The 18,684-nt window shown below is 43.7% G+C and overlaps 1 protein-coding gene across 3 annotated transcripts in view; it reads right to left on the bottom strand.

Moving 5' to 3' along the window:
* Nucleotides 1–18,684, bottom strand: part of DLEC1 (DLEC1 cilia and flagella associated protein) — a 122,612-nt gene that overhangs the window by 90,109 nt on the left and 13,819 nt on the right. For all 3 annotated transcript variants that reach the window (XM_083189100.1, XM_083189102.1, XM_083189101.1), the window contains exons 4-9: nucleotides 17,707–17,863; nucleotides 14,888–14,998; nucleotides 11,779–11,972; nucleotides 7,820–8,040; nucleotides 6,866–6,950; nucleotides 4,371–4,458 (exon numbers count right to left, since the gene is read on the bottom strand). In XM_083189100.1, coding sequence (XP_083045226.1) covers nucleotides 4,371–4,458; nucleotides 6,866–6,950; nucleotides 7,820–8,040; nucleotides 11,779–11,972; nucleotides 14,888–14,998; nucleotides 17,707–17,863 — 856 coding nt within the window. The remainder of the gene's footprint in view (nucleotides 1–4,370; nucleotides 4,459–6,865; nucleotides 6,951–7,819; nucleotides 8,041–11,778; nucleotides 11,973–14,887; nucleotides 14,999–17,706; nucleotides 17,864–18,684) is intronic.

An 18,684-nucleotide genomic window follows, 5' to 3' on the forward strand; every position in this document is an offset into this window, starting at 1 on the left:
GGAATGACAGAGGAAGAATTCCCAGAACTATAAAGAGGGCAGGCAGTGTGCATGGTGGGGAGGCCTGTAGAGAGTCTATTGAAGGGGAGAGGGGAAAGAAGCTAGTAAAGAATTCAAATGGGTCCTGGGGTGAAACTAATCACAATATTAGAGCCATATCTAAAAATAAACATAAATTAAAATGCTTACTGGCTAATGCAAGAAGCTTAGTGAGTAAAATCGGGGAGCTAGAAACGGTGATCAGTAGGGACGACTACGACATCATTGGTATTACAGAAACATGGTGTAATGAGTAGCATGACTGGGCATTAAACATGGAGGGATATACACTCTACAGGAAAGACAGGGAAAATAGAAGGGGCGGGGGTGTGTGCCTATATGTAAATAATAAATTAACATCATGTGAGAAAAATATGAGCACAGACCTGGAAGACGACAACTCGGAGACAGTGTGGGCAGAGATAACCGACAATAATAAAAAAACAAAAAACTAATTTATAATAGGGGTATGCTATAGACCACCAAATATAAACAAAAGGGAAGAGTCTCTTCTTTTAAACCAAATCAAACAAGCATCAAATCAGGGTCAGGTATTAATTATGGGGGATTTTAATTTACCCGACATTGATTGGGAAAACGAAACAGGTAAATCAGCAATAAGCAATGGGTTCTTAAGCTTACTTAAAGACCAGTTTATTACACAAACGGTAGAAACTCCAACTCGTGATGAAGCGCTTTTGGACTTAGTATTAACAAATAACATAGACTTAGTTTCAAACACAAAAGTAATTGAACAATTAGGGAACAGTGATCACATTATGGTTTCACTGGAAATCAACTTCAGTAAATTACATCAAAAAGGATCTGCAAAAATACTAAACTTCAGAAAAGCGAACTTTGAATTATTCAGGGAAGCCCTATCAGGAATTGGGTGGGAAACGGTTATGGAGGGAAAAAATGCAGAGGAAATGTGGGATACTCTAAAAAAAGGTGCTTGATTCACTAACTATTGAATACATTCCTAAAGTAACTAAAGGTAAATTCAACAAAAAAAAGCCACCATGGTTGGACAAAGAAGTAAGGTCAGCTATCAACAATAAAACCAGAGCCTTTAAATTCTATAAAAATAACTTGAATGAGGAGGCGTTCGCAAAATACAAAGAATCAAACAAAACTTGTAAAGGGGTAATCAAAGCAGCTAAAATATTATATGAAGAGTGCATAGCCACTGAAAGCAAAACCAACTCAAAGAAGTTTTTTAAATACATAAATAGTAAACGTTTAATTAAGGAAAACATAGGCCCACTAACTGATACTAGTGGAAAAAGTGTTACTGAGGACAAGGGAAAAGCAAAACTGTTAAATGAGTTCTTCTCATCAGTATTTACTAAGGGAGAGCAGACTGTGGAACGAACATTTACCACAAACGGGACAAATAAGCCAGATCTCATTGTGGATTTCACGCCGAAGGAAATAATACTGAGGCTAAGCAAACTCAAAACAAATAAATCACCAGGGCCAGATGGGATTCATCCGAGGGTATTAATGGAATTAAGGGATGAACTAGCTACCCCCCTACATTATATCTTTAGCAAGTCACTATCGGCAGGTATAGTACCAAAAGATTGGAGAATAGCAGAGGTAGTGCCAATATTCAAAAAAAGAAAAAAGGAAGATCCCGCTAATTACAGACCCGTTAGTTTAACATCAATTGTGGGTAAACTATTTGAAGGATTTTTATGGGATGGTATCCAGGAATATTTAGATTATCACCGTCTACTCAGTACTAACCAACATGGGTTCGTGAAAAATCGTTCATGCCAAACTAATCTACTAGGGTTCTATGAAGAGGTTAGCAAAAACCTCGATAATGGAAATGCTGTAGATGTGATTTTCCTAGATTTCGCTAAAGCATTTGATACTGTCCCACACAAGAGATTGATTAATAAAATGGAGAACCTAGGATTGGGTGAAAATATCTGCAGATGGGTAGGGAATTGGCTATGTAATAGAGAACAAAGAGTGGTTGTGAATGGTGCCGTATCAGATATGATACCGGTACTAAGTGGAGTGCCCCAGGGTTCGGTTTTGGGGCCCATTTTGTTTAACATTTTTATTAACGATATTGGGATAGGGTTACTCAGCAATGTATCCATCTTTGCGGACGATACAAAACTTAGCAAAGTCATCAAATCATCAGAAGATGTCACCATGCTTCAAAATGATCTTGCAATTCTAGATGAGTGGGCAAAAAAATGGAAGATGAGGTTCAATGTAGATAAATGTAAGGTTATGCACCTTGGGAGACACAACCAGTGTGCAAGTTACAACCTTAGCGGAGAGGAACTGGGTAATTCTATACTTGAAAAGGATCTAGGAGTCCAAATAGACAGCAAACTAGGATGTAGTGCCCATTGTAATGTAGCTACAAAAAAGGCCAACAAAATTCTGGCATGTATTAAGAGGGGAATGGAAACTAGGGACTCAAGGGTAATTATGTCACTATATAAAGCATTGGTGAGACCTCCAAAGGCGAGCAACAAAGCTTATTAGGGGAATGGAGAATTTAAGCTACGAGGAGAGATTAAGCAATTTGGGACTATTTACATTAGAAAAGAGACGTTTAAGGGGGGACATGCTCAACATGTACAAGTATATCAAGGGCCAATATAAGGAACTGTCACACACCCTCTTTTCTACTAGAAAGGAATCTAGGACACGAGAGCATGAGTATAGATTAGAAGAAAAAAAGATTTCATTCAGCTAGTAGAAAGAATTTCTTTACGGTCAGAACAGTCAAACTCTGGAACTCTCTTCCCAGAGAGGTGGTAACGGCTGGCTCATTAAATGCGTTCAAGGCAAAGTTGGACAAACATTTACTGGAGAAAAACATCCATGGGTACAAATAAGAAATATAATTTGTCTGTAAAATACCAGAACCTACCAAATCAGCAAAGGATATCTATACCAGGTTGAACTAGATGGACGCAAGTCTTTTTTCAGCCTTACCTACTATGTAACTATGAAAGAGAGCAGATTTGTCTCGATAGTGGTGCACCACGGATTAATTATACGCTTTAAAACTTAATAACTTTTATTAAATATGCTGAATAAAAAAGGCTGAGAAAATATGACAATACTACATATAACACAGAACAAGGACAAGTAAGAAATGTGCAGTTTAAATACTAGGGCTCATGCGGCGTCCCTTAGCACTCTGTTCCCTTTAGTTACATTTTATTAATGTTTCTGTTTGTTAGATGTCGTCTTTCCCTGTGTGTCGGCTATGTTGCCTGGACCACGCCCAGGGGACAAGTCTGTTCACAGTAAATTAGACCAATATCTCCCTGTCTGTGCACAATGTCTTTTCTGAGGTTCTCAGCTGTAGTGATATTGAGTCACTCGGTTTTGATTAACACTACCTTGTTCAGTAAGAGGAAATAAATCACCCAAATGCCGCAGCTATAGGGTGCACACACTGGATACTATACTCTTTGTTACTGTGTAGCGGACCACCACAGTCATAAAGAGTCTATACAAATTGCGGGCAGATATCGCCTGGTGTGTACTCTTTGTCCGCAAATATTATGGGCTAATATAGCACTTCAACATTCCCTTTCGTAAATACCAATATACCACGGTGTATGGCATCGGGTAAAGACCTCATATATGCTCGTAGATTGGTTAAATAGGTATTAATAGGGTGGTGTACGTGCATCCAGGCGGGTGAGCCGGGCTGTGTATAACCCGCTCCACCAGCTTGGATTGGCCAGTGAGATGGCGGCGTCACCTGGGAACAAGGTAGGTATAGCAATACGGACTGAATAATCACATTGCAAATAACAGTTTTAAGCTAGACATTAGAGTCCTGAAAAGGACTAGAAATGCAGTCAGACAGGGGTAGGGAGAGCTAAGTGAGCGGCCGCATATATGACAATATGTAGTATTGTCATATTTTTGCAGCCTTTTTTATTCAGCATATTTAATAAAAGTTATTAAGTTTTAAAGCGTATAATTAATCCGTGGTGCACCACTATCGAGACAAATCTGCTCTCTTTCTATATTCTACTTATAAAATTGTCCAGTGGTAGCACACCCCCTGGGAATTCACACAAGATACAACAATTATACCTAACGGGGGGCCTCTCTCTTTTTTCAATAACCACGATTATTAATCTTTGCCCTGTGCGAATGACCAACCCAAACCTTGTATACTAGGCATTTCCTAAACCCAGTCCTCATGGCCCATTCACAGTCCAAAGACACAGCTGCTGAGCAATCTGTGTCTATATCTGAATCCGACCCTCATTATCCAGATGTTTGACCATTAATAGCCTTTAATAGTTCAGTGCCCCATATTGCTCACTTACCAAGGCCCACAGAGAAGTATGGGGTGGATGGAGGGATGACTCTCACATGGCGGCTTGCTGCTGTCATATTTCTCAACTCCACAGTTACCTTGGTGCATGAAAAGGAAACTATATCAGTTATATAGGAAGTATTCTCCTGAATCTACACATCTGTGCATGGGACATCAGGGTATCTGTAATGCAGATAATTCCCTTCAATGCTGATCTACATGGCCCTTTGAGCCAGATGTATCAAGCTTCAAGATGTGATAAAATAGAGAGTGATAAACAGCCAGCCAATTAGCTCATACCTGTCATTTTTCAAACCCAGCCTGTAACATTACAGGTAGGAGATGATTGGCTGGTTGTTTATCACTCTCCACTCTTTGAAGCTTGATACATTTTGGCCCCTTGTCTCCTTATTTCTGTATTTTAGATTTTACCTCCTACTGTCACTGAAAACAATGTAATCAAACCATATGCTCCCATTTTCTTTGGCATACCCAGCCCCCTAGACTGTAGGAAACTGCAGATTCACTTGCAGGATATAATACACTAAGAATCAGACTTGGGTTTAAAGTCTTATTTCCTTCTTCCCTTCATTCAATAATATAAATTACCAATAGATTTTATTTCTGTGCAGCATGAATACTGGCTGCTTTTGCATGTAGCCCTCAAATGTTAGACAGCTTTATTTTTACACTGCAATTTAAGCCATGTACTCATTAGGCAATTACTGGCACTGCCGATCTAGTTAACTACTATATTGGTGGTGCATACACACTGACCTTTAACGATATCGGTTAGTCCCCGCTCAGTACATGTGTAACTGAAAACACCCCGCCCAAATCTAAATCTCTGTACATGTAAATCTGCCCCACCTCTAGTGCAACATGGTTTTGTCCAGGTTAATGCTTTTTTGCTTTGCTTGCAAACAGTGATGGACTGGCCTTCAGGCACTTCTGGCAAATAATGGGTCAGCCAAAAAGCGAGGCAGCTCTGCACAGAGGTCTGGCCTCTGGCTCGTGACAAGTCACCGTATAACGTGACTATATCTGGCATGTGCACTCATTGTACTGTCTGTCTATAAGCCCAGCCCATCACTGCTTGCAAATCAGAATCAGACCTGTAGAACAGTCTAAACCAGGGCTGGGCAACACCGGCCCTCCAGATGTTTACGAACTACACATCCCGGCATGCATTGCGTCAGTTTCAGCATGGCCACATAGCAAAACTAATGCAAAGCATCCTGGGATGTGTAGTTCATTAACATCTGGAGGGCCGGTGTTGCCCAGCCCTGGTCTAAACTATAGCATAGGTTTCTCTAACTCAGCAAACTGAGCATGTTTCTAGGTTTACTCATAGGGCCTGATTCAGAGCTGATCGCATAGATGCAAATTCATATAGCCAGCGATTGGTTTAGCCTCTGCCCAGCTCGAGTGTAATCCCGCCTTGCAAATGAATGTGCACGCTGTGCAAATAGATGTGTACGCCATCATTATCGAATGATTTTTAGACTGGGCACCAGTCATCGCAGCCCTCTCATCTATCACATTGCCAAGGACTTACTCGGCGGCTGCAATGGAAACTGGTATATCCGAACTGCTAGTGACGTCCCCCCCTCACAACAGGCCTTGGCACGTCCGCATTTTCTCTGACACTCCCAGCATTTTCTCTGATACTCCCAGCATTTGTCTTGGCATTCCCAAAAAACAGGTCAGTTACCACCCCCACAGGGCCACTCTCTGTCAATCACCGTGAGAACGGTCAACAGACAGAAAAATTAGCACAATTTCACTGCAGCTGGGCGTCGCGCACTGCGGCCCATACACATGCGCAGTTCATCGATAATCAGCCGATGTGCAAATTTGCACCCATGCGATCAGGTCTGAATCAGGCCCACAGACTCACAACTGAAATAATTAGCTCCACTTGTGGATCATGGGGTCATTCTAATTGACTCAGAAAGCTGCGAAGCCTGCAGTCCCTGTGACGTGGCCCGGCGCCCAGCAAATACCCCCCCCCCCCCCCCCCCCGCTACCATATCCCCTTGCAACTATGCGAGCTGATGTGTTATGACGACACATTCTCTCGCATGTGCCCACAGCAGGACAAATCATTCATGGTCATCGGTCTGCCCACATACTCATGGGAACGCCCAGCAATTTAATGGGGACACCCATGAAACCCTGGGCATTCCCATGTCCCAGCGCCGCTGCCGCCACCCCCGTCTGTCCCCGTCCCTCCCTCCCCCATGCAAACGGACTGGCGACAGTGTAAATCGCCATATTATCCAGAATCAGCCCCATGTGTCAGGGAGTAATGAATACACCTGTTCTCCTATTAGTAGAGATGGAAAACCTGCACTGTTTAGTGTCTCAAAGACTGAGTTTGAGAACCACTGCTCTACACCAGGCAAGTACGTTTCTATAGCTACACCGTGTACATGGAGGTAGTAACAGCAATGACCATTTCTTATATAACTGATGCCAGTTCCCTGCACAGTGAAGACTCACCTCATATATCTGCCCAACATCATACTCGTCGAAGATGACAAATGGTGGATTAGCAAGAAACACCGGTATAAGCTCATTTTCATCACTAGAATAAAATAATATGTATGGAATGGTGTTTATTGAATACAGACAACAGTGATTTTATATTCATATTGAAATTGTGAATAAAAATAATTTTTAAATAAATGATCCAAGTAAACAATAACATATTCCTCCAGATCTGCAAGTATTAATAAAAGAACAGGAATTCCTCTGCTTTGAGGATAAGCCAGTTACAATAATTAAGCATCACCTGCAATCTACGTGGACAATTCTTTGGCCTGGATGAATATCAGCAATAATGCAGTTCATCAATTCAGTAGGAACCGATACCTCACAGACAAGTGTCTGTGGTGTAGATGTATGAAACAGTGATAATGGATGAGAAGTGAGCCAGAGGAGAAGTGGCCCATGGTAACCAATCAGCACTGAAGTAACATCTATAATTTGCATAATATAAAATGATATTATGCAGCTGATTGGTTGCCATATGTACGCTAAGAACCTCAGTGATACACCATGTTATTTGCAGGTTGTTCTGTTTGTTCTATCAGTGCTGGTAATGCTGAGCATGTTCTCTAGGTCTACTCACAGATGTAGATGGAGTTGTCTTCTACGTAAGCAGCAGTGATCACACTAATATGATAATGCCATAGGAGGCGTCACATCTCCAGCATGCATTATTGATCTGATCTGCATCCAAGGATACAGAATCAGATCTTTTCCATCAGCCAGCTGCATGACCCAATGGGTTGCCCAAGTCGTCCACCAGAGCTGCTACCTAGGATGTATTGTCCTAACCCTTCCCCCTTAAACGTATAGGTTCTCATCCAGTTTTTCTGAGCTAACATGATTTTGTTATGGAATTATGCCATTTTCAATTCATTTTTAAGTGCTTTAGAAATAACATCTTACTGTTCTTCAGTGACTCTGTTTTTCCCAGGAATGAATGACTCTTTTCTCTTTGTGGGGACAATGAGAGAGCGCCCCCCATGCAGACTGTTTGGAGGTAAAAACCGTGGATTTTTAAGGAAATTGTGTCTATTCTCTAATTGGGCCAGTCGGGCACGCTCTGCTTCTCTTTCTTCTGAATTCATCTCCTGCTTCCGAGACCACTTCTTCAATGTTGTGGATTTCTGAAAGACATGAACATAAGATGAGAACTATGCCAGGCCGTGCCAGGTACACTGTAGCTGGGATAATCTAACCTAGGGGATACAGCAACAGCTGAAGTTGCTGCAACATATCACATACCTATTACAACAAGTTTCAATAGCCCTTTGCTGGGCATGGATTATCTGCTGCTAGGCCATCTTGAATGGAGCTGTAAATGGACAGGACTACTCTTGTAAGGTATCCTACTTAGTAAACAGGCATATATATTTAAAACTAAAATGTCATTGTTCATGGCTTTTTATTGTTATATTATCTAATCTGTCATCATAGTTTAATGACTCTAACCCTTTTATTAGCTTGGTTGCCCTTCTCTGGAGTTTTTCCAGTTCTTAATGTCCTTTTTGTAGTGAGGTGCCCAGAATTGTACTCCAAATTCGAGATCTGTTGTCTCTAGAGGCACCCCTAAATCCATCCCTGGATTTAACACCAAAGCCAGTCAGAGGGTTTAGGCAGTTGTAGGTCCAGGCAGCATTCAATAGCAAAGTCAGGGTAGACAAACGGCAGGCAGTCTTTGCCACAAACAAACAAACAAACAAACAAACAAACAGATAGTGCACAGTCCATACCATCAGAATAGGGGTACACAGACACTGTTCAGTCAATGCAACAAGCAGAGTCAGGGTACACCAACAGTGCTCATTCCATGCCACAAGCATCAGAGTAAGGGTACACCGACAGTTCTCAGTCCATACCATAAGCAGGAGAGTCAGGCTACACCAACAGTGCTCAGTCCATGCCACATGCATCAGAGTAACGCTACACAGACAGTGCTCAGTCCATGATACAAACATCAGAATAGGGGTATACAGACAGTTCTCAGTCCATACCATAAGCAGCAGGGTCCGGGTACACCAACAGTGCTCAGTCCATGCCACAAGCATCAGAGTAAGAGTACATAGACAGTGCTCAGTCCATGATACAAACATCAGAATAGCGGTATACAGACAGTGCTCAGTCCATACCATAAGCAGCAGGGTCCGGGTACACCAACAGTTCTCAGTCCATGCCACAAGCATCAGAGTAAGGGTACACCGACAGTTCTCAGTCCATATCATAAGCAGGAGAGTCATGGTACACCAACAGTGCTCAGTCCATGCCACAAGCATCAGAGTAAGGGTACACCGACAGTTCTCAGTCCATACCATAAGCAGGGTCCGGGTGCACCAACAGTGCTAAGTCCATGCCACATGCATCAGAGTCAGGGTACACCAACAGTGCTCACTCCATGCCACAAGCATCAGAGTAAGGGTACACAGACAGTGCCCCGTCCATAATACAAACATCAGAATAGGGGTATATAGACAGTGCTCAGTCCATACCATAAGCAGCAGGGTCCGGGTACACCAACAGTGCTCAGTCCATGCCAAGTGCATCAGAGTAAGGGTACACAGACAGTGCTCAGTCCATGCCACAAGCATCAATATAGGGGTACAAAGACAGGGATATGTCCACGCCACAAGCATCAGAATAGGGGTACACAGAGAGTGCTCAGTCCACGCCACAAGCATCAGAATAGGGTTACACAGACAGTGCTCAGTCCATGCCACAAGCATCAGAATAGGGTTACACAGACAGTGCTCAGTCCATGCCACAAGCATCAGAATAGGGGTACACAGACAGTGCTCAGTCCATGCCACAAGCATCAGAATAGGGGTACACAGACATTGCTCAGTCCAGGCCACAAGCATCAGAATAGGGGTACACAGACAGTGCTCAGTCCACGCCACAAGCATCAGAGTAGGAGTACACAGATAGTGCTCAGTCCATGCCACAAGCATCAGAATAGGAGTACACAGATAGTGCTCAGTCCACACCACAAGCATCAGAATAGGGGTACACAGACAGTGCTCAGTCCATGCCACAAGCATCAGAATAGGGGTGCACAGATAGTGCTCAGTCCACGCCACAAGCATCGGAATAGGGTTACACAGACAGTGCTCAGTCCATGCCACAAGCATCAGAATAGGGTTACACAGACATTGCTCAGTCCATGCCACAAGCATCAGAATAGGGGTACACAGACAGTGCTCAGTCCACGCCACAAGCATCAGAGTAGGAGTACACAGATAGTGCTCAGTCCATGCCACAAGCATCAGAATAGGGGTACACAGAGAGTGCTCAGTCCACGCCACAAGCATCAGAATAGGGGTACACAGATAGTGCTCAGTCCACGCCACAAGCATCAGAATAGGGGTACACAGACATTGCTCAGTCCAGGCCACAAGCATCAGAATAGGGGTACACAGACAGTGCTCAGTCCACGCCACAAGCATCAGAGTAGGAGTACACAGATAGTGCTCAGTCCATGCCACAAGCATCAGAATAGGGGTACACATAGAGTGCTCAGTCCACGCCACAAGCATCAGAATAGGGTTACACAGACAGTGCTCAGTCCACGCCACAAGCATCGGAATAGGGTTACACAGACAGTGCTCAGTCCATGCCACAAGCATCAGAATAGGGGTACACAGACAGTGCTCAGTCCATGCCACAAGCATCAGAATAGGGGTACACAGACATTGCTCAGTCCAGGCCACAAGCATCAGAATAGGGGTACACAGACAGTGCTCAGTCCACGCCACAAGCATCAGAGTAGGAGTACACAGATAGTGCTCAGTCCATGCCACAAGCATCAGAATAGGAGTACACAGATAGTGCTCAGTCCACACCACAAGCATCAGAATAGGGGTACACAGACAGTGCTCAGTCCATGCCACAAGCATCAGAATAGGGGTGCACAGATAGTGCTCAGTCCACGCCACAAACATCAGAATAGGGGTACACAGACAGTGCTCAGTCCACGCCACAAGCATCAGAATAGGGGTACACAGATAGTGCTCAGTCCATGCCAAAAGCATCAGAATAGGGGTACACAGATAGTGCTCAGTCCACGCCACAAGCATCAGAATAGGGGTACACAGATAGTGCTCAGTCCACGCCACAAGCATCAGAATAGGGGTACACAGACAGTGCTCAGTCCATGCCACAAGCATCAGAATAGGGGTACACAGACAGTGCTCAGTCCACGCCACAAGCATCAGTATAGGGGTACACAGATAGTGCTCAGTCCATGCCACAAGCATCAGAATAGGGGTACACAGACATTGCTCAGTCCACGCCACAAGCATCAGTATAGGGGTACACAGATAGTGCTCAGTCCATGCCACAAGCATCAGAATAGGGGTACACAGACAGTGCTCAGTCCATGCCACAAGCATCAGAATAGGGGTACACAGACAGTGCTCAGTCCATGCCACAAGCATCAGAATAGGGGTACACAGATAGTGCTCAGTCCATGCCACAAGCATCAGAATAGGGGTACACAGACAGTGCTCAGTCCACGCCACAAGCAGCAGTATAGGGGTACACAGATAGTGCTCAGTCCACGCCACAAGCATCAGAATAGGGGTACATGTCACTTTTATTCTGGATCGGCCCTTGCAGAAAGTGTCTGGGCCCAAACTGAACCCATAAGCCCAGAACTGTGAGGCAGCAATGCAGCGGGTGGATCAGGTAAGCCCAACAGATTCTTCTTCTTCAGCATCATCATCATCATCTTCTTCTTAAAGGAGCATAACCTGCATTGGCAAGTCTTCTATATCTACCTATATATATATAGTTATGTTCTTGTTAGCAGCTACAGTAACTGTTCCATGCTCGCATTGCTTACCCAGCCATGACATTGGTGGAACATTTACCTTACTTGACTTTCTTGGACTTTGACATTCTGCTTCAGCTGTGGATAATGAAGTCATGCTGGGGGAAGAGGCTTCCATACGCTTTATAGATCTGTCCGGTGGCAAGGGGTCACTGTAGCCATCATCTACAGGGCTTCTGGAAATGTGCTGATGGAAACTGAAAGTCTCTTTGTAAAAAGGAGGGTCAGATTGACCTAAAATATACAAAATAATACATATAGCAATATTGGTCATTTCATCTGAGTAAAATCTATTCATCAATGCAAGTAAATTAAACACTTCGAATAGTTGGCCATGTGACCACAACTTAAGAGCCAGGTTTGGGAGGAATCCTTAACAGGAAATAGAAGAGTTATGTAGATCACAGGTAGTCTTAGAACAAAGAAAACTCTGAAGAAATCACCAGTCATTTGATAAAATGCTGAACTAAAGAAGTGGGTACACGGTGCTCAAATTGTTAGTCAGTTTGATTCCAGGCGCTGCTATGCCTTAGTTTGTCCCAGACCCTTTTGTTCATAAGCAATGTTTTCTGTTGATGGGCATAAGCGCTGCCTGTGTATGTTGAATGAATATGCTGAGATGCTAGGCCCCAGGAGAAGGGTTCTACTGGATTGTAAAGAGGCCCTTAAAAGACCGCCTGAAGCCCAGTGGGAATCTCCCGCCAGTGACACTTGAGTGAAAATTTCCCATCCATTGGGGACCCCTTATAGGTGTTACCAAACACTAAGTAAGACTACTACAGGTCTGCAAACCACCACCCCCCCAAGTTGCAGACCCACACGCAACCCACCCCCACACAACTGTACATCAACAGAAAACATTGATTTGATCAAATGCTTTAAGTTCTGCTCTTACACATACATTATTGGGGATCCTGATTTATTTTATTGTTTCATGTTCATGTTTAACATATATACTCTATGGTACACCTATTTCACTTAACCATTCACTGTTAACAGGATGTATATCATACCCTCCAACTGTACCGATTTAGCCAGTACAGTACCGGTTTTTAACGGTCTGTGCCGACTAAAATCCAATGTACTGATTGTACCGATTTTCAGGCTTCACAGTTTATCCGCTGAAGGAGCTTTTCCTTTTGATCTTTTTTTGTCCCTGCCAGCCACCATAGCCTTTGTAACGTCTGGCCGCACTATGCGGCTATTGGCTGTCTACAGTAGTCGCAGGGCGGGCTGCTTGAACTGAGTAGACTGGAAGCGCTGTGGCTGCTGCAGCGCAGGGCATACTAATTATCGGCAGGCAGTACAATTTATTCGTCGGATCTCCTGTGCGGGACTGTGCCCAGCAATTATCAATTACAGGGTGATGATGCATCCTTCCCCGCCTCACAGACCAGGAGCAGGTGTTCGCGAGGAGGAGGCAAGCAGCAGCTGTCAGGTACAGGGACTGGCGGAGATTGTCTTGTGCATGCTCAGTGGGGGGACAGGGTGATTCTCAGGCTTTTACTCATATGCCCATCAGTCACGCCACCTCCATCCCCCCATAAATGACCCCCCCGCCAGGGGCAAATGCAGGATTTTCAGAAGGGGGTTTCCAGACGGGCGGAGCAAAGCACGGAGATGGACACTTATGTGGCCCAGTATATCCCGGGTCAGTTAAAGTATTATAGATAGACCGAATGTATATAAATATAAATAATAATAATAATAATAAAAATAACAATAACAAAAAAGTAGAGACAAGCTACTAGTGTCCATCAAAGAAGGAGAGTCCCAGCTTGTGGAATATACCCTCATAAAAACTATAAGTCAGATTGAACCTGAAATATCTGACTGGGAAGAGCAATTAACAGGCTTGGATGGGGACCACTGCTTTGAGGTCAGATATCTCCAGTTCCCAGGGGCCGATTTTTTAAATTCTTGTACCTATGGAAAGAGGGGACCCTCAGCTTTCAGACTAGGGCCCTTAGAATCCTGGGGAGGTTTCTGGGTACTCAGAAACCCCCCTTCATGCGCTACTGCCCGCGCACAAATTCTGCGCCCCCATTTACCTGTGGCCACTCCCCTTTCAGGATTTGTACCGATTTCTGCCATTGAAATGTTGGAGGGTATGGTATATGCTGAGCAAGTCACAGTGCTGTACTGCATTGGAGGACTTCTACATTAGGAGGTTATTCTAATTCACTCGTAAAGGCACAATCACTCTCTAATGGACAAAACCATATGCACTGCAGGTGGGGCTGATGTAACATGTGCAGAGAGAGTTAGATTTGGGTGTTTTATTGTATCTGTGCAGGGTAAATACTGTCTGCTTTATTTTTACACTGAAATATAGATATCAGTTTGAAGTACAAACCCCACCCAAATCTAACTCTCTCTGTACATGTTACATCTGCCCCACCTGCAGTGCATATGGTTTTGTCCATTAGAGAGTGAATAAGAATAATCCCATAGGACTGATCATCCCCTGCTCGGATATCCCGGGAGCATTGCCATGGAGAGGCAATAGAAGCAGTTTGCTTATTGCTTGCCTGGAGACCAATGGAACATCCTTACATGTGTCGTCAATTGTTACTGAAGCTGAGGAGCCCTATTAGCAGCGGAGTAAAGTCCAGATAAAAGCAGCCACACCGTGAATTTTTATGCATATATGTCAGAAATATTTATGTCTATATTGAACCAATCTGTTTTCCTAATTAACTGACTATTTTTTAGTAATATATTTTTGCTCGTTTTTTTTTTGTTCTTGTATCAGGCAGTAGCTGATGAGATTATACATGTCTGAATATATATATATATATATATATATATATATATATATATATATATATATATTTTTTATTTATTTATTCTATCAATCTAAATTCTAAAATAAAGATATACCCTTCACTTTACTGGCTTAGCTGTGTATGGCAAGGCCTTGCACAAGCGTGGCATTACACAGTGAATACAGATATTCCCTATTAGAAGAATTTCTGGTTTTTAAAATCTTCAAAACATTCTTCCTTTTAGATGAAGAAATGAGAGTAATCAGTGAACATGTTTATACCAATCATCCAACAAACTGTCTGTGTTGAACAGTAAGCACGGCTTGGCATAGGTGCTTGGCATAGGCATCTCCTACAATTTACAGACTATAGGACACATACCTTTAGGAGCTCTTGTAATGGGATACACATCCGTGATGTAATCTGTAGGACAGATGAGTTTATGCTTCTTGAGAAGGTCATCATCCACACACCACCTAAAGTATGATTCCACTGGGAAGAAAAAGCACTAGTCACTATAGTAATGTGCCCGCACTATATAAGTGGCTGCAATCATTTTAAGGGATAAATAATATGGATTTTAACCATTAATTTGAAACTAATGACATCACTGAGGCTTGACATGGGAAGTGCCTTGATCCTCAAAGAGAAGACTAGATATTAGCCATATGACCTGAGCTGCATATCACGCTTGCATCTGTGCATAAAGGGGTTGAGAGATGGTGTATAGGCACAGACAGTACAGTAAGATCGTGTGGCAAAGTACACAGGGCCAGATTAATACACATGGGACACATTCAGGCACCTGACCCAAAACAAAAGGATGCTGCCAGACACAGGGGGCCACCAGAAACTGGTAGGTGGCCCCCAATCACAGGGGGGGAACCAGAAGCGAGATGCGGCCCCCAAACACAGGGGGTCACCAGGAGCAGGAGGCGGCCCCCAATCACAGAGGGCCACCAGAAGTAAGATGTGGGCCCCCCAACCACAGGGGGCCACCAGAAGTAAGAGGCGGCCCTTCACCACAGGGGGCTGCCAGAAGCAAGAGGCGGCCTACAACCACATGGGGCTGCCAAAAAGAAGATAGAAGATGCAGACCCCACCCTCTTTCCTTCTGCTGTGTAAAATATAAGTTTTAAAAAATATAGAATATGCAGTGTCCTGGTCCCTTGTTGTCTTATTATGGGTATTCGAAATACAATTGGATAAGATATAGTAATGCCTCGCTTATCCACTATACACCACACCGTAGTACCCATGATACACATTATACCCCACAGTAGAGACCAGTCTACACATTAAACCACAATAGAGCCCCTTTTACATATTATACCACAGTAGAGCCCCTTATACACATTGGATAAATGGTAATAGGACCGTCCCCTAAGGGTCGGAACTTGGGGGCGCTTGTCAAGAGTGGCTTAACCAGCAGCTGTTCAGTAAACGGGGTAGTTAGTCCCGTATGGAAGGACAAAAGAAACCGCAAATGTGAACAGCGCACATGTGATAAGAATCGATGAAATAAAAATTCATTAAACAATGAGAAGTCTACATATAAGATCAATGTACATACATAAGAATTAAAAACATTTGGGGCTAAAAATGAATTTAGCATGAATGATTGGCATATAAAACAATGTGGGGGTTCCCCCGATGGGGTGGAAAAGTTACTGGAGAGTCCGTTCCTATGTTACCCCTAGACGAATGTAGTGATGTATGATATTTACCAGGTACAAGTAATGTCCTTGATGGAAAGGGCAGGTTTGTAACTCCAGGGGTTGGTTCGGACTTCGATCCAGATGTGTGTGATCAATCAAGAGGGGGGTCCCCAAGAGCTCCCTTAGAGCTCCCTTAGAGCTATTGGGGACCCCCCTCTTGATTGATCACACACATCTGGATCGAAGTCCGAACCAACCCCTGGAGTTACAAACCTGCCCTTTCCATCAAGGACATTGCTTCTATGTACCTCCGTCTCATGAACAGCCCTTTGGTAATTTACCATCTACAATTTACCCTCTTGGGCATACCCGAGCATTATAAAAACCACAAACCATCGGTGATTTGAGCCAACTTTGGGCCGACCCGTCGACACTCGGAGGAGGACATCTATACCCTACGAAGGGTGGTAAATATCATACATCACTACATTCGTCTAGGGGTAACATAGGAACGGACTCTCCAGTAACTTTTCCAACCCACATTGTTTTATATGCCAATCATTCATGCTAAATTCATTTTTAGCCCCAAATGTTTTTAATTCTCATGTATGTACTTTGATCTTATATGTAGACTTCTCATTGTTTAATAAATTTTTATTTCATCGATTCTCATCACATGTGCGCTGTTCACATTTGCTTTTTCTTTTCCCCTTATACACATTACTTCACAATAGAGCCACTTCACCTTCTGCTCCTTCTGATTCTTCATCATCATAATTTGGCCAGGGAAGGGGGGTTAGCTTTAGGCACTATGTGGGGACTTAGTGAAAGGCTGCGGTTGGGGGCAATCATGGTTAGGGTTAGACTGCGAGGGGGGAAGGTTAGAGTTAAGCACTTAGAAGGGTGGTTAGGATAAGGCTGCGGGGGAGGGGGCTTAGATTTAGACCACGGGGTATGGGGGATTTGGTAAGGCACTAGCGGAAGAGTAAGGTTGAAAAATGTGATAGGTGGAGGGTTGGGGTTAGGCTGTTGTGAGGGAGAGTTAGGGTTTAGCTGCGGGAAGGGAGGGTTATGGGAGGGCGCAGGTGGAGGACAAGTATACTTACCTAACCCCTATAAGGATTCCCTCCATTGGGATGCTGCCATCGGTATTCCAACCACTAGCCATCCATACGTATTTATGGGGCATGCACACAGTAGTTTGGACTGCATCCTCCCCAATTTTGGGAGGTATGAAAGCATGTACAGTATATGGTTGCAAAGTGAGATGTATTCATCTGTCTAGCCCTTACTAAGCCAGTAGCACCGTTCCCTGCACAAATTCTCCTAAATATGCTACATTTTGCACCTCTAAGCCCGTCATTTCATGCTGTTCCTTTAGAAAAGGTACATAAACCACATGTTTAATAAAAACAGAACAATAAATATTACTATTCTGTGTCATCACATGACCTGTAAGAAATCTGTACACAATTTTGATATAATACAATTCACCTACAGTACACCAGTAATGTTGCGTTAATTGATCCACAGTAATCTTACCTGCCGGCAACCCCAGACTTTGAAATGTCTCCCCAGCTTCATTCTTTAGGGAGTTAAGCCTCCGCTCCTCCTCTGCAGTGGCCCGTGCACGTGCCTGAATAATGTGACGCTCTACCATGTCACACTCTGCCATTCTGCGTTCATACTCTGTGCGGACCTGCAGTACATAAGAGAGTGTACACAAGAGCCCTGAAATTCCTGCACAGGTTTGCTCCACTGCAGGGGCGGATCCAGGATAAAATGACAGGGGGGGCACCATGATAAAAGAGGGTTTAGGTGGGGGAGGGGCAGTCTTAGTGGTGCCAGTGTACATGCTAAGAGAGCGGCAGAGAGAGGGTGGGAATGGGAATAAAAATAGGCCCTGGCAGTTAAAGTACGCAGGCCCACCATGGCGACAAAAGTGAAGGATGTAATTGTGCGCGCGCCAAAGGCGCGCTCCATAAAAGGGGGTGTGGCCACTCAACAGGGGGCATATCCTTGAGTGTAGTGTACAACACCATATACAACTTCTACACATTATGCAACAAAATACTACACCCCATTATACTTGCCCCTTGCACATGATGCCAAATGAAATGAGCCAAAATTCACATAATGCCACATGGATTGTATCAAAATTCACATAATGCCACATGGATTGAGCCAGAATTTACATAATCCCCCACGGATTGAGCCAAAATTCACATAATGCTACACGGATTGAGCCAAAATTCACATAATGCCAAATGGATTGAGCCAAAATTCACATAATGCCAAATGGATTGAGCCAAAATTCACATAATGTCACATGGATTGAGCCAGAATTCACATAATGTAACACGGATTTAGACAAAATTCACATAATGCCAAATGGATTGAGACAAAATTCACATAATGCCACATGGATTGAGCCAGAATTCACATAATGCCACACAGATTAAGCCAAAATTCACAATACGCTTCATAAACAGGGACATTGTGCGCCAAAGGCGCGCATTA

Source organism: Crinia signifera, chromosome 5 (genome assembly GCF_055691185.1).
Source record: "Crinia signifera chromosome 5, ASM5569118v1, whole genome shotgun sequence".
In the NCBI taxonomy this organism is placed as follows: domain Eukaryota; kingdom Metazoa; phylum Chordata; class Amphibia; order Anura; family Myobatrachidae; genus Crinia; species Crinia signifera.